Genomic DNA, 17,401 nt, shown 5'->3' on the forward strand with positions numbered 1-17,401 from the left:
GTAGGGTTTGCAAGTGGGCAGCTCAACATTGCCTTTGGTAGGGGTTGTCCTATTTAATTTTCTCTCACTTCACACAATACATGGCGGGTTGACGCTGCCACAGAAATGCACGAAGTAAGGACTGTTTGATATGCAAGATTCTATCGTTTAACGGCCTTGAGGCTATCGACCACGTACTTTCTGTGGATAAGTACGTTCGTAATTGACTGATAAACATATTCAGATTATGAAGTATTCCACGTCATCCTGTTCTTAAACTATTCGCATGTGAACTGGTTGCTGAAAAGAATCATCAGGCCCCTTAGCCCTTGCAAAGCACTGTCATTTGTAGAATTGCGCACCTCCATTTTTTATGCTGCCCTTGTTCCTGTGCTTGTTCATCTCGGATGATACATTGGGTGGTCGTTTGTTTCTAGGGCGGCTGTCGCTGCTTCAGTGATTGGAATCACAGCCAGCGGCCAGGACGCCGTAGAGGTTTGCCTGCAGCAGCACTAACCAGGGTATTTTCTCGATTATAGCATCTAAGTCGGATTGATCACGGAGGAGGTTTCCTTACATTTCTCGTTGCGGAGAGGTCTATAGGTTGTCGAAGTATTGACTGACAATGGTCAGCAACCATGAACGAAGCCTAGTGCAGGAATAGTATCAATACTGGCTGCTTACCTGCATATCGAGTGTTCTCATCAGCACGACGTTACCAGTTCCATCAAGGTAGACTGCCGGCGTGGACTTGAAGAAGATTTCCCATTGTTTCGTCAGTCAGCACTGCTGCATCCAAAGCCCTTGTAGAACTGAGTACTGCAAGTCAACCACTGGTCAGCTCGTCCTCAACTCCTCATAACACTCCACAGACTTGCTCGCCGTTCCCACCTGACTCATAATCTGCGGCCACTGTATAACGCACTTGAGGTCACCACCCTGGCATACCTCCACGATATACTGATCCATCAACCCTCTCCTATCCTCCGCAAAACCGAGCAGCTTCGTCGCGCCGCGGTAGCTGACGGCGTATGAGGAGAGGCACAGCTCGCCGACTGGTTTGTCAGAAATGAGGTAAATGTCGGTGCTAGGGTACCGACCCTCTAGAGGCGGCCGTCTGGAGCTGTGCATTCGATACAGCGTTATGAGAAGAGCAGAAAGACACAAACGGCCGCGAAGACAAGATACGAGAGGACTCGGGCGCTGAGGATTGATGTGAATGCCATGGCGACAAGAATAGAGGCTATTCTTGAGACTGAGCATTAAGACGTGGGAGACGGGGAAGAGGCAGTCAATGAAGTACAACACATCTTGAGTCTCAAATTGATCTTACATTTCTACTTTTGGGGATCGTTTTCATACTCGTATTCATCGGCACCATGAACGCTTGAGATCAAGTCGTACCCACTAAATGCTCGTAGCTCGCCTTCGATGGTAATGACAACAAAACTGGTTGATGTCTCGAAGAGTTCTGCTTCTCCACACTTGCTCTTCGTAACTCACAAGGCAATTCTTCATTAATATCGATTGAAGCACCTATATTTCTGCAGCACAACGTTTAGTATAAAGGAAGTCATTGCTGTTTCGCACATCAACCTCGCTTATTTTACCAGCGGGTAATAGCCGCTAGTGGACACCAGCGTTTTAGCCTCCTACGTTTGTAGCGCGACGGTCATGAAACATTGGTCGCAATCTTTGGTCAATTCTCCGCCACCATCGCGTTGGGCCCCACCTTCACGCTGGCTTGCTGACGGATGGAGGATCCAATAGATAGGAAGGCAGTCGCATGCAACTTTCTGTGAGCGCTGGATGAAGCCCAGCAGTGGATTTTGAGATGTCAGTCTGACAATGCCACGACATCTCCTTCCGGCCCAACGATAAAAACCGAGGTGACAGTGTACGCTCGTCCACTGTCCAGGCACTGAAATAGATCGATTCCCCATAGCGTTGTCGTGTTGGTAGAACATCAGGCTTACACTACCCATAGAGCCGTCAGGGCAGCAAAGCCGAAGCTGACATGCAGTCGATGGGATCCTGGGTTGCAGAACCCCATCAAAACCATTACGGTGCTGCCTGTTGTAACAGTAATTCTCGAATTCCGGAAGTTTGTCCTCATCCTGCTTATCTCGATGGCTTTGTGTCCTGCGCTATCTTGAAAGATGCAGATGGAATTCACCCAGAAGAATCGGATTCTGAAGTCTAATGCGACAGAGACTGCATCTAGCTTAGACTGAAATGATCGTTGTAAGGGTATGCCCTGCGAGTGGGCGTGAATAGTATGGTCGCTAAAATCATGTCTTCCATCCCTCCTCGGTAATAACTGAGCGCGGCATAATATACTCTTCCTTGCTCGCTATCGAGACACATTCTCGGTAAGTAGCCAGGATCTTCTAGGCAATCATCAATGGACACGAACATCGATAGTAAAGGTCATACATATTTGCTGAATCTGTCTGGCTATGTGATAAGCTGGTACAATACAGTATACATAAACCTCTGTACAGTTGTATAGTATTGGGCAGAACGGGACCCAAGGTGAGTGGAAAGTCTGAGGTCTGTTCTCGTGCGATGTTTACAATCTTGAAAGGAAAATAATTGCTTCACAGTGGCTGGTGAGAACGTCATGGTAGTGCAACGAGCACAAAGAAGGAGCAATTGAGAGTCCACTCGTGACACAAGGGGATATAGGTGAACTCTCCCGTGACACTTTCCCCCTCGCAAAGTTTCCGAGCCACTACAGTATGATGTTCGCTGGGATCGGTTGCCACGACGTTGTCGAAACGTCCTGCAAGGACTTTGGCGACACTGCCAGGTCCAGTGCCAACATCGTGCGCGAGACTCCGTCGATCGCCATGACTGCGATGGTAGTCCCAATTGACATCATAGAACGAATCGGAGTATGTAGGTCTATGGGCCACGTATTTCTGCCAATCAGAGTCTGCACCTCCCTCGAACTTACTAGGCTCTATCGTAGGGCCCATAATTGCCAGTGACATTCGCGTTTTAGATGAGAACTTGGCGAAGTTGCTGTGGTCGCAAGATACTCAATGCTGCCTTCTTTCAGAGAGTGCACGCCTGTTCTAGGCCGCGTTTCTCAAGCTTTGTCGTCGCTATGTACCTAATCCCAGTGACGTAAGGGAAATTTTGCTACCGAGAGCGGAGTCATCACTCGCATACGCGCCTGCCTGGTTTGTTTAGTTGACGAAAATTTTCTGCACCTATCACTCCAAAATCGGATACATACAATAATCTAGCGATTTTCATGGGAAGAGGTCGTTTCAGTCACGAGAAAGCTGCCAAGGAATCAGGAGTTCGACCAAAACAATGGAAGCGAAGAAAGGGATGAGCTACAGACAAAAGCCATTTGCGCTATATGTCGTCCGCATAATGTCAGGTGCTACCTCGTATTCAAACCATAATGTGCTACTTGAGTCAGCTGACTATAGATTACTCGGACCAATTTCACGTGCATTGAAAGCATGGGATATAAGTTGTGCTTCTGACAGCAGACTTTTCCATGGCAGATAAACACAAATCTCCTTACAGAGCTGCGATTTCCGTTGAAGATATATTGACAGAGGCCAGAAGCTGGAACCATGAAGCCCCGAACCTCCTGACTAACTTAGGACTAATGAGACCGATTACTAGGGTGTTGCGTCAATACTGTGACATCCGAAGCTTCGCACCCATCCATCGTGGTCAAGGGTCGCAATGCCAAATACCGCTCTGCTCGTTGCTAGTATTTAAACTCTTGTCCAGCGCTGGTCTACGGTACATCTCGTCACATTTACCCTAGCTACTGGTACTGATTGTCCCAATAAAGCTACGTCAGTAAACAATATAGTGATGATGAAGCGGGTCCGAAGTGTCCCAGATGAAGTCTTATCTCGAGCTCATGTCTGCAAAAAGTCCTGACTGTATCTTACTGGGCTGGTACTGGCCACTACCTTGATTTGTGAGGATTACAGGTGATCACACTAGGTGTGTTATTCCTGGACACTCTACGCTGAGGTCTGATAAAAGACGCATGAATGACATTGTCTCGCTCTGCAGCATTCTGAAGCCGCCAGTGCACCTTGTGACTCGAAAAGGGTATTGTTGGTGTGGAAATCGGTATATACTTTGCCTGCTCAATATTATCAGAATGATAACCAAGGGGAACCCTGTCATCATAGACGCCAATGCTGCATCAGTATTCTCGATCGCCCATTTCGTTTCGCTACTGTCCGTTGCTGGCGAGCGAGCCTTGCCGCAATAGTGGGGATCTGAGGAGTAGTTTAAGCAAATCTGGTTCAAGGCGACGCGCATCCGGCTTCCTGGACTCAGACCTATCGATATCTACAGATCTAGGGTAGGCCATCGCTTGTTTGAACCACGACATTTCGCACATCGTATCCACAGGGTAAAGGCGCGATGGTGTGATGAGGCGGGTTGGTCGCGCTCTGTCGGTCCACGGCAAGCTCCCATGCGGATAGGCACGTCATTTTCATGTCCAGCATCTGTCAATTCGACCAGCACTTTGGGCTCTTTGAGATGATTCCAGGATCCAACTTCAAGTCTTGTCGGCTCTTTGGTCTGATGGTCTTTCAGACTTTAAGATTAGGATTACGAGGCATCCTTTGCATTACACCAGGTATAGTCGTGGGTCTGTATGAGAACAAAGCTATTTGGTGCTGATTAATCAAGCCGAGTTGGCTACAAGATGATAGAAGAGACTTAAATTCAGGGGTAACTTTGACTTCTTCTGCCACCGGCCTCACTGCCCGAGGCTACACGACTCTTGAGCATGCCCACCTAATCAGGTTAGCCGTTCAACAATGACGATTGAAATTGTTGGAATTCAGCATCTCAGCCCTATTGTGCTTGGTAATAACTATAAGTAGCAGTACTCCTTCATAGAAAAACAATAAGCCGTTATCAATTTCATCAGGTTATGAGCCCGGTTTGACGAAAATCGTCGCCACGACGGCTTCCTTTGTAAGGGATTACTAAAGGTATTCTTACGTCGTATAATTCAGCCATAGAGGTCCCGGTCGACGTCCGCTGCGTTAACACAAGTTGCTACTTATACCTCTACGGCTTCTCAGCGTAATTCCACACCTCTACGTATATCCTATAATACGATATCGACTATAATACTATTAAAGATAGAAGATTAAGGGGCTTAAAGGGCTAGGATATAGGGGAAAAACCAGACAAGGCAGTCAGAGGAGGACTCGATAGTTTAGAAAGATGTTAGATATTAGTGTCAGATGCCAGTGCCAGAGCCAACGTCGCCTGTACCCGATGCTAGTGCCAGAAGCCTATATATTTCGAAGTCGAATTAGTTACTCGATATACCCTACAACACGTCATAAAGTCCTCTACGAAGGCATTCGACAAGGCAGTTAGGGGAGGACAGTTTAGAGAGAGGCATGAAGGAACAGACACCCACTCAAAGCCTACAAACCAGTCACTCGATATACCCTACAGCAAGTCATCTCGGAAAGCCCTACTACGGTAGGCACACTCATTATATTCAAAGCACTCTTCCCGATTTCCCTACACGAGCGAGGTTTACGGGTTTAAGGAGGCTTCAAAGTAGGACACAGGCAATTGATTCATGGAAAGCTATAGCTACAGTCCCAGGGGGAAGCAAATAGGCCTTCGCTGCAGGGGGAGTGTTGGAATTCAGCATCTCAGCCCTATTGTGCTTGGCAACAACTATAAGTAGCACACAAACTCCATAGAAAAACAACAAGCCGTCATCAATTTCATCAGAAATCCTGGCTCGGCCTTGACACGGCTCCATAATTATTGGTACCTAATCTACTGCAGGGACTGCAGGTCCCAGGCTGCTATGTCTATCTACTCGTATGGTGGGTTGGCATCTTGGTAGGGCTGACACCCCCTATAGGAAAATCCCTCATCTAGCCCGTGCTCCTTTGTCTCAGACTGAATTACCAGGACTCCAGGGTTTCTTGCAGAGAAGTTGGAAGTCGTTCGCCTTTTTGAAGCAAAACCATTTCTTTTGGAAGGGAGGAGGCAGTGGAAAGCAAGTTTCCAGGATCATTTGGTGGCAGGCCCGGCCCCCTGGGGCCCCGACGCAGGATCTGACTCGCATGATCATAAATCATAAATAACTGCAAGGGTTGCATAAGGGTGACTAGCTGATAAACAAGATTAGCGGTAACCCAGCGGCTAGATTGAAGCAGACCCCCTTCAAGCGGTCCGAATCCATATTTTCAATATTCTCTTTTTGACTGGGGATGACTCATATGCACCTCGTACATCACAAATGAGGGGGCCATGAGGAGTCTGGAGTGTGAATGGTCTAAAAGAATTGCTGGGACAAAGACGGTTGGCTGGGCCACCCAATGTGCTGCAGCCTCGTTCACCGCAACTGAACCAGCCTTCTTTTCCTTTTCTGCGCGCTAGGATAAACTCAAGGGGTTATACCTGGCAGATGCTCTACGGCCTCACCGCCTCAGCCTTTGCGGGCCATGCAATTGCGCAGCGTGAACGCAGCCATAATGCGCGCTATCTTAGGCCTTTCCCATTTTCTACCCATCATTACCCACTTACTCTTGCCCCACAAAGTTCGATCCTACAATGAGCACCAATCTCCGCGATGATCATAATACCTGTCCCTATGTCTTTGGCGCAGCAAAGCCGAATGGCAGCGACGAAGCGTCACAGTCGACCCTGAAGCGGTTACACCAACCGCACATGGCACGCGGCTGAAGGCTCGCCCTCAATTTTTCACATTTCCAATATTCGTCTCTCCGTTTCGTATACCCGCCATCTTCCCATAGTTTACGAAGTCCCTCAGGGATAGAGACGGGGCTTGGGGTCCGAGTTTTATCCTCCGGTCATATATGTATCGTCTCTTGGGCACTCGGCTGGAACATGAGTATGTGGATACACGACTTCCACCATTCGTCCACCATTGAAGGGTGCAATTGCTCATCTGGATGAAGCATTAGCTCCGCGCCTACCTTTTTACTTCGTCGGATATCCCCGACAGCTCTCGCTAGATGGTAACTACATGTGATAGCTTACCCAGCAGTTTTCTTCAGCTGCGCTCTATCATGGCGAAGGGAATTAGGCATAGGAATAGTATGGAAGGCCCTACCACCAGAAAGAATGCTCTACACGGCAGGCTCCTATTGGGCTACCAGAAGCGCTTCGACTTTGAGTTATTGCTGTCATTTAATTCCTCCCGCTTTGCATAATACACTTTGTTCTTTTTGATACAGAGAGAACTCTTTAGGTATATATATATGCTTTATTCTTTTGAGTCACTGTTGTATCTAATCACTAAGCCAGATCGACCTTGCTTAGTTATAGTTAAGGTAACTCGCCAATAAGATCTGCTACATTGTTATTGTTCATACGCGGATAGGATGCTACCACCACCTTCCTTTTCCGTCGGTTCCTCCAAATTAGTACGCGAACGTCACCAAAGCGGCTACACAGATTATCTTACTGTCCTGGGTAACAGTTCGCAGGGAGAGAAGCTGACAGGCTATGTTTACTTGCGATAGTATGCATCAACACCGCCACGTGAGCATTTCGCAGAAGGTGTTCAATGTCGCCATTCTTCTGATTCCGGTGTTGGCGAGAGATGAGTTGCGACTTTCCGAATCGGAGACTGGAATCGGCGGTTGCGGGAGCAAAAAAGCTGTCTTCCTCGGTCCGCCTTCTCTCTTGAGATGATTGACAGCCATTCACACGATTCTACGCCCGAATTCCCCGTTAGCGACTAAATTTCCAATTCGAGTTTGAAAGATCACCGCGGAGGATCGGAAATTGCTTTAGTTCTACCTAGCATGTGCAATCGGGGGAATCGACAGACCATAATCGATCTCTGTTGGCGCTATGGGCATGGTCTTCTCGCGTTTACCCACTCCAGAGGCACGAAGCCAAATCCGAGACGGTACCTTGATTGGAGAGGAAGCGGATCGAGAGAAGCCGCCTGTGTTCCTGGCAGCGCATTGAAACAAGCGTAGGCAAGGCCTTCAACGAGTGCTTCACCGTTCCATGGCACGATATACGACAAGTCCAAAATAATGTCTGTATTGGAGCTGTCAAGCCTCGATACCTAGAAGGCAGAATGCTTTGCTCCAAGACTTCGACCTAGCGCAGCGTCAACCACCCAATGTTTTCAACGAGCTACCACGTGTGGAAAAGTTACCTTCGGACCACAAGGCAGAACTTGTGTCATATTTTTGCCAGTCCCAGGGTTCTGTGTGTCGTTCATCCGGGGTTTCAGGAAGCCAAGACGGGTGGCCAAGTGTGTGGTGACTATCATTATTCATCAGTGGGTACGACAGATAACGGGAAGCAAAAGGACTCGGTACTCACATAGAGCCACCATCACGACTTGACCGCTAAAGCCCATCGTCACTCACCAATGTATCGGCGGTATTCTCAGCGTGCCCCCACCAAATTGTCCTCTTCCTGCTCGCGCAGTCCCAGCACGACCGGTACCACTGCTGCCGACACTGTCTTCGGTCTCTGATCATGTTACGCTTGAGATAGCGATGACATTCGTAACGGACGCCGAAGTGTCACGATAGTGCTCCTGAATCCTGGGACTGCCTGTCACACTGACAAGAAATGAGCCAGGAGCATCCGTCGCAACAAGATGGGGAGAACTGACATAGCTGTGAATAAGGTGAGATAGCCTAGTGGTCTCATCAAACCGCGAAGCATGAAAGCCGGCACCGCTATCATGTCCGCTCTGACCAGGGTCTTGAGGAGTCATGACTAGAAAGGGGAGTGACGATCTCTCTTTCAACGTTGATTTTCAATGATAGGTATCTTGTGTTTGATTGGGGCTGTCTTTCTGCCCCTGGAGCAATGTGAAGGCGACCGCGTTGTCTTTTCCTAGTGAATCCTTCCAAGAGTTAGGTGCATTGTCCTGCAGCTTTGCCCACAGGTCAACGCATCTTAAGAATCGAAAAGGAAGTATGTTGCGTCAGAAAATGATATGGTATTGTTCTTTCATGATGTGAGGAAGATCAAATTCTTCCCCCTGACATGCAAACCCCAGAGCGCCGGAACCAGTCCCGGACTGTTGAGCCTTTGGGAGAGGTTTTCCCTCGTAGTGGAAGGAAGCGTGCCAGCCGAGGTTTGGGCCAATCATGTAGGCCAACTCGGAGGTGCGTTGTATTTGGTGTAACTGAAGATAGGGGCGGAGTATCCTATTTGGAATAGTGGTGTGATGAAAAAGAGAGTATGCATATTGACTCGCGGCTATAGACCCGCTCCCATCGTTTCCTTTTTGTATCCTGGCTAGTGACAGTTCACACCTCCTACTATGAGTACCTGCGTCGTATCCAGGGCCCAATTTCCGGGTTGTTCTTATCTGTTTTCGTGAAATTGATCAAACGAGGGGTCCGAAGACAGCTCCGAGGAGCCGTATGACAAGTCACGAATGGCACTGAGATCATGCTCCGTCAATGCCACTCTATCACAGTAACTCCATTTTCCCTATCTAAGTCTTCATAAACACCTGGCTCATGCTCATTATAGTTCTGACCTTCTACAGCTTGCTCACCTCCGATCGTTTTTGTGTTTTTATTTCTTTTTTAGAGACGAGGCTCAACGCGATTCTCAGAACTTGCAGCCTTGTCACAAACAGGTTTTAAAACGATCCTGTCGAATTACTGACGCAATGCACTATTGACGCAATGCGGCCAGGCCAATCACCTTTCGTTTTGCGGCGCAGTAATGTGGGCCTCGCATGCGGCATGCGGCCCAAAGATCGAAAAATGAGCCGCCAGACCACAAGACGTCGATGCCACTTTGCGCTGCAGCTCAGCTTTGCCAGGCAGCACGATCCTGCGAAATGATTCATGAAGAGAGAGTTTGTGGATCTAGACTTGACCAAGCGGTGGGACATCGCCAGTGTTCGTTAGGACCAATAGATACGATTAGGAGCCGAGGAGCTGAAACGTGAAACACCACAATACCACCACACCACCTTCCCACAATCCCCAGCGAAAATCTCTGCGTTGTCTAGATTTCTTTTACCTCTCGAAGTTGCGAGACTAAGACATGCGAAGAGCATTCTCCCGCGCAGCGTAGGTCTTGCCAACCTCGTGGAGACAGTCGTCGCAACCTTCGTTGCTCGCAGCCTTGTCCTTCATCAGTCATCTTATCCTCACTATGCGGTCTCTTATCTTTGTACGCGTCGTTATGCTTAAGCCTTGTTTTGAGCTGCTCGTGGCATCTCCTGATCCCATTCCTCTCCAAAGCAGGCGTAGAAATACGCCCTCCTGGTGCTTCTGCTTCCAGTACCGATCCAGCGGACCTTAGAAGTCTTCGTCATAGACTGCGGTCCACACCTCAAAGGTGTCAGCCCAGTTCCACCTCGGCCGCAGACTGACTCTGGCCGCTCTGCTTCCGTGTTTTCGAGTATAGAAAGCCATTAATAAACATGGTAAGTGTTCGGTGGTCATTTGGCTCTGTCTTCTCCCTTCTTCTCTTGCCTCTCAACGCCTTAAAAGGATGTACCACGCGTTCCTGTCGCTCCCGGCCCTTCCCCCCCCCCCCAGGTATCTCTTACGTCTTTGACGGTGACTCCCACCTCTACACCAAAGCCAAAGAAAAGGCCAATCTGGATTGGGGATACCAACACCGAGACTATGATTTTGTATAGCCAGAAGGATGATGGCGACAACAAGAGCAAGCGGATTTTCAGGGTTGTGCACACGAGCAAACGTCCTTTGGATGATACCTTTCTCAATGAATCATATTGCTGACTATTGTGTGCGACAGTATCGCCCACTTGTTTTCCCGCCCTTTCCTCGAACCTCCACTCCCCTTCCGGGACCGCGTCGCACGGTCGCAAGCCCCTCGTCCGCATACCTCTCTCTGTTAAGGATGATTCCAAAAGAAAGGCAGAAGGGGGTACCTTCTGAAACTCCCGAGGATAAGCATATGTGACCTTGCAAGGATTCAGTGGTCCGAAAAACCTGCGCTCCCGCACCTATCACACCCGCGGCTCTACGTCTCCTAGTGAAGCCGTTATGGATGTTCGCCCTTTCATCCTCATATTATCGCAGGAAGTACAGATCAATATCGAATTCGGGGAGTTCCATCATTCCAACGCCCTTTCTGATTGCCTATGAGTCTCCGCAGCTGCCGGTTGGGACTCCATGTCCATCTCCACCTTTCTACCCCCCTCCGTGGCGATCAGCCTTTGCACATACCGCTCAACGCACGTCCTGGCCTGGCTAAATGTTGTGGGTGGAAAACATCAGAATCATTAACATGGAATTTGTCCGACAACCCTTTACCGGCTGTCGTTTAACAGTGCAAACAAAATATGCTAGTATTCAGTGCACAAGAGATATTTTGGGTGAGAAATACTACGAGATATTTTAGGATGCTTGTTCTGGAACAAGATGGCCTTCCACTAAATACCTAGCTTCAGAAAGCCATGAACAGTCTAGGACCTCCGTCGCAGTAGCCCCTGCAATTCCGCTCGAAGCGAGCTGAGTGGAGTAATGAATTTTCATTGCCCTTACACAACCCAGCGTATGCACTCTTCGTACCGCTCATAAACCATTTGCACCGTACCGTGACGCCGAGTCGTACTGAGAGCCATCCCATTGGTTTGCAATCCGTGACGGTACTTGAAGTCCCAGAGATTGCCCCGCTGCAAAAACCTGTAGAAGGGTGCTGATCCTGAAGGCCAGAACTCGAAGGCTGCTAAGCATAGCCTTTCGATATGTACTTTGACCGTAATGTATATGATCTTGCAAGATCGAAGCAGAAGCTTCTTAAAGCCAGCTCTCGAGACGTATGTGGGACAACTCCATGTGTCTCATGTAGGACGAATGGTCGTGATCGTTTCCATGAACTGAGTTCGTGAGAGGTAGGGTGGTGGTAGGAGCAGATTTTGCTGTTTGATAGCCCTCGTGTTACGCATTTAGTCCGGATATGTAGTCTTGTAGGGTGTTGCGGGTCTGATCAGATTGGGGCCACAGGGGAGAAAGTACAGCCGCAGAGGTAATAGAGTACCGTTGCGGCCAGGGTGCGATTCTTGTAATGGATGAGAGAAGCGTGACCCAAGAATATTTGGTAGTGTCGGATGGGTACGGAGATCTGTGTGTGCTTGGCAGAGAGGTGTGGGACTCGAGAGCGTCACTGTCTTCGATCCTAGACATGCTTTAGTGAGGGACCCAAGAAATCACTAACCCTGAGGCTCCGAAAATTGTCCGTTCCAGCGACTGATGTTCTGATGAGGTCTATGATGCTCCTCTGCTTGCACCAGCGAGACATCCAAGCCAAAAAGCTCAGTCTTTCTAGCGAGGAGTGAGAAACCTGTCGTATCGATGGCTCTCATTCGATTTCGTGTTTCTTCAATTTGCTATATCCTGATCCCACTCAATCCAAACAAGCATGTTGGCAATCTCCGCAGGTATAGGCAGACCCCGGTATTTCTGATGTGGCTCGCCTTCCAGGCTGTCTTTTACATTTATTCTCTGTAGCAAAGCTTTAATGAGCCGACAGCAAACGAATCGGTAGACGTTGAGCTTACTCGGTCTTGAGGTCGTAGTTGTAGCCGGAAAGGAACATGGCTCTCGTCAGTTGATCCATTCTTTCTTGAATTCGGATATGTAGCGCTTTTCGACAAGGTGCCATTGTAAGAATTGTCTTCAAGATGTTGCAAGCCTCGAGCTCAATCATCTCAGTCTGAATACAGCGCATTCTCTGCTGAGATAAGCCTTAGACCTCTCTGAGTAAAGGACTGCTCGGGCTTTCTCGGTTTGCTGCCCTGACCACGAGACGACCGCGAGAAGGCTGCGATGAACTTGCGAAGCCACAGTTTCATGAGATTAACAGTGGTTTCTGCCATTGCTGCTCGAGATGGATCGTCGCATGGGTTAGGAAATTCGACGGCATAATTATGCATGTAGGTGTATGAAGGGGCCTAATGGCCCCATGGCGGTAGCATCGATGATCACTCCTGACTAAGATTGCGTTTGTAGTCTAAGTAACTATGAGAGAGCCCCGTGCCATGGGAAGTGAATTGGTCTGTCATAGCACTGAACTGTGAAAAACACGCAACGAACAATTCGGAACCTCCGAGCTCTTGGGTTTTTGGGCGGATGCAAAGCCATGCGCATTTTCTGCAGGCCAAAGGAATCGGGAGCTGAGCAGGCCACCAATTTCCCTGCCTGCCAACGTACATATTTGATAGGGTCAGTACTTTAGAACCAGAGCGACACCAACGCAGATTCCGTAACACGTGCCTATCAGGATTGATATCCAGAGGTCTTTAACCAATCAACAGTAGACTTGTGCAATTTTTTTATCATTTGAAGGGCCGTTTTGCTATCTAGCGGTGAGGGGGGCGCTTGGGGTAGAGATACGACCCGTGTCAACGTACAGAAAGGGACATAAGAAATTGTCCCGACAAATCTTCTTCCTGCAGTCAGCGCATTTTAACCCCTAAGAAATGATAAATTACAGAGCGGCAGTTGCATGGATCCTCTTCCGTGTCTCGGCCGCACTGCTAGGTGGAAATTAGAGCATTCTCAGGAGCCCAATTGAACGATTATCCAACACACATGGCTTTAATTGGAAACTGACATGCATCATGAGACTTGAGTCCTCTGATCGAACCTAGAAGCTTGCAAGCTAAGGCGAGCAGTGCGGTCAAGAACAAAATACTTGACAACAATGTACAGAAGAATGAGGGATTTTAGAGACTAGCAATGCTTGTAAGCACATACACTCACCTCTTTATGTCTCTCTCGGTGCTAAGGTTAGGTACAAGGGAAGTCCTCAGACAGCGCTCAACACAATTTTCCGTTTTCTAGCGTGGAGACCGAACAGATAGGCACCCCCTAATTCTTCGGAACGTAGCAGGCACGAGGTCCAATGCTCCCCCAATCAGGGCTTTGAAAGCTTTCAAGTCGGACTGTTTTACTTTTGCCAATTTGCATTGAAGAAAGCCCGGAACTTCCCAATACACCGAGTGTGACAGGTTTCGTAAAAGCCGTTGGTCGATCATTCGTGCGCAAGCATGGAGATCACTGAGCTAGTTGAAAAGTGATGAAGTGAATGCAAGGTACTGTCTGGCATGGGGAAAGGAGAAGTCGACCCATCTTGGGCGAGACACGCCGAGGAGACGGACTTGTGCAGTGACCGTCTTCCGTATGACGCCCTGAATAATAGCTAACATTTTCAGTCGGGGTAACATTGACGTCTACGTCTGTTTCCTTGTGGAACTAACTCATTAGGTGGAACTGGAGGATCTTCGTTCGCTTTGACCCGAAGATTTGTTGACCTATACACTCCTTCTGAAGGCGACAGCTGCGACAGGGGTACTGAGCCGCCTCATTTGAAGTTGACATGATTCGAGTGCCTTACTGTATTGCACATGTTAGTCAACCTGCAATTTCGTTTCCCGTCGCGGGCTGCAGAAGCCTCCCTAGGCTGACAATAACATATTCCACTCCACTCTTTGCTTATTATCTCCCGAGGAAGGATACATATGATTCACACGATGCATCGACCCCTAAGATCCATTGCATACCCACTCGGTATGCGTGATTAGCCTTTTTATTGGTTTCCAGAGATCAGCTGACAGTCCCGCCAACCTTACGCAAATCCCCACAAGCACCCATGATTCAAGCATGAACAATCCATACCAAGCATCTTCAATTGATACCACGCTACTGATTCACAAATCACGCTCAGGAAGACCATTTGGTTAGAGCATGCTCAACATCAAGACGAGCATATCTGGCGATGCAAAGCGCCCGTCAAACGTCTAGTTGAATGCCCGGTTAGTTCAATCTTCACCAATCCTTGTAACGGATCCTGACATGGACAAGGTACGATATTGGTTGCTGCTTGGCACGGGAAGAGGGTGGACATGGCCTAATGCCGATATTAGGACCAATAACATTCAAGTTGTCCAAGAATCGCCATCTAAAGACTCCAACGGAACCCTCAGTCACTGCAAGTCTGCCTCACTTCCAGGCACATGAAAACAGCAGGGATTCACACCCTACTTTATCATAAAACGCATCGAACTGCATATGCGGAGCGGTATGATGGCGCTGATGAAGCGGCCATGAGGCTCAATACTGTCCTATCATGAGTCCCTTTCCAGAATAGGCCCATACAAAAACCCAGCCAAGCCAAAAAACCTCTGAGCTAGGGTGATATGACCCACCGCTGCGCCTGCTCAGGATCTCTTCTCCTCACTCCTAAACGCCCAACGACTACGCACAACTTCAGCAACCTCTAGACACATCATGTCTGCCTCAGAAAAGAAACACAGAATCAAACACGAGTCTCGAAGCCAACCTCAGGACGGTCACGTTGGTGCTAAAGAGTTCGAACATGCCATCGAAGGGCAGAGATCCGGGTATGGAGGCTGCAATTTGATATATACTGTGAGATGGGAGGATGGCTGACGAGACATGACAGAAACGCGACTGAGGCCTCGCCCAACAAGTGCCTTTGGAAGGACTGTCGTCTTTCTCCACCTATGGAGCGGTACCTGGATGAACCCGGACCGCTGTATTGCAAGATCCACCAACAGAAGGACAGATACAAAGATCCTGAAAACACCGAAGCAAAGACCTGCAATGCCACCGAGACGCTGGAGGACACATTGGAGTCTTCTTGAACCCAAATGTGAGTGGAACACTCTCATCAATTGCCAAACGCACGTGGACATCCCTTCAATTATCTGGGCAGCTATGTCTAACACGAAGAATATCAGACATCTCTACGGATTCTGTGAGGCTGTCGACAAAGAGACCTGCCCGAAAAGAAGTTGATCGGAGGGTAGCCGAGAATGGGACGATCTTGCGCGGGGTTGGAAGTAACAAGACTACATTCGATTCGAAAGTCACGATAGCCGCCAAGTAGTTTTGCTGCTTCACGTCATGTCCTGGCACGATGATCTTTCCTTTGCTGGCAGATCTCTAGGTCTGAAAGCCCGAGCAGGATGTGGGAGAGCTACGCGGGCGTTGAACATTCTTTGATCAATACGTTGCCTTTCTTCCCAGACATTCCATATAATCTTCCATCGTCTCGATACTTACAAGCAGACTAGGAGAGGCAACACATATCAATGTTCGACGGCCCATGCATACGATATTGCCGGTCCATGAAGCTGTTATATCGACTCAAGTGTGGCCAAAGTCTGATCGCGTTCCTTTGTTCCGAAGAAGAGCCGGCTCTTCCCACACGACTTCAACCAATCAAGACCTTGTATCTATAGGGACGGTGCGACCTTACAAGATCGGTATTTTCATGAGATAACATTATAATGACGTCCAATCAAGACCCTGTTTTTAGAAGGATGGTGCATCCTTATGGGATCGGGTCTTTAACAGTAAGTGTTTCTCAGAAGATACAGTCCACAATTACCCCGCTCGTACAGGGGTGCCTTGACAACGATACCTGTTTCCCCTGTCTTGGGGGCCATCCCCTAGTGAGAATGGGTGTTGAGGCCCAGCCCCAACAGCTGCATGGTCAATTTCCGATCAACGTTGCGACCTAGTGTCCTGAATTGTGTGTATAACCCATTCATTCATCCCTGACTAACTTCGGTCAGTTGGAAACACTTGCTGCAGTTGGCTGCCTGGACTCCGGACCTCTCGTATCGAATAAAAGTGGAACTTCAGTTGAACTTCAGTTGAAGCGGCAAATTCTGATCCAAAATCATGCCATTCCTCTGCCTCCTTAGGCCAGCCGAGGCGGCGTCTTCGTGCCGCTCGGTGGCTTTTTCGAATCGGGGAAGCGGGTATAACATTGTCCTGCCGCTTCCACGTAAGATACCAACCTGGTAAATCTCACTATCGGCACACCGCAGGGCTTAGCATTAGAGCAATATGACATGGCAGTCAGCGATAAGCCTTCGAAAATGCTGTTTCTAACCCTTAGCTCTAGCATCATGGACTGATGCCTGTATGCTGTCATTTTGGACTCTCTTCTGCAATATCAAGCTTGTCAGAAACAGCTTGGAAACCCTTGCAGGGGTATCGATAAGGCCCTGAAACAGAGGCATACCAGGTGACCCAGTTCCACTGTGACGAGTTATCATTCCTTAGGTCATGAAAATGTAAAATGCCATCAATCTATAGATGTAGCTGTCCCGATGTCTCTATATAAGAACCCTATTATATAGTAGGGTAGAGTGCAGGCAGACTGAGAGATTAAATCGTCGAGTTACCGGCTTGAGGCGGGTTACTCGCCTTACCCCAGCCCGCCCCGAAACCCGACCCTAAAACCCCGCTCCTATTCAACGCTGACGCCCACAACGAGAAAAATATCACGATTCTAGAGTCGAGATTACGCTGACGTTAATAAGGGGTCCTTAACTCGCATCCAGTTAAACTTCGAAAGTACGCCCTTAGATAGCAATTTTAGGCCACTATGGGATTCTTACAAAATCATA

General features: G+C 48.6%; 1 protein-coding gene across 1 annotated transcript; it reads left to right on the forward strand.

Moving 5' to 3' along the window:
- Nucleotides 1-15,245: 15,245 nt before the first annotated feature.
- On the forward strand, nt 15,246-15,622 carry HO133_009012 (uncharacterized protein; the record flags this gene model as incomplete). The annotated part of the gene is made up of 2 exons (XM_037299873.1): nt 15,246-15,358; nt 15,421-15,622. 2 exons carry the CDS (start codon nt 15,246-15,248, stop codon nt 15,620-15,622), a joined length of 315 nt encoding a protein of 104 aa, XP_037154699.1.
- Between the last annotated feature and the right edge of the window lie 1,779 nt (nt 15,623-17,401).

The sequence above is a fragment of the Letharia lupina genome (genome assembly GCF_014066315.1).
Source record: "Letharia lupina isolate WasteWater1 chromosome Unknown contig_6, whole genome shotgun sequence".
Lineage (NCBI taxonomy): Eukaryota > Fungi > Ascomycota > Lecanoromycetes > Lecanorales > Parmeliaceae > Letharia > Letharia lupina.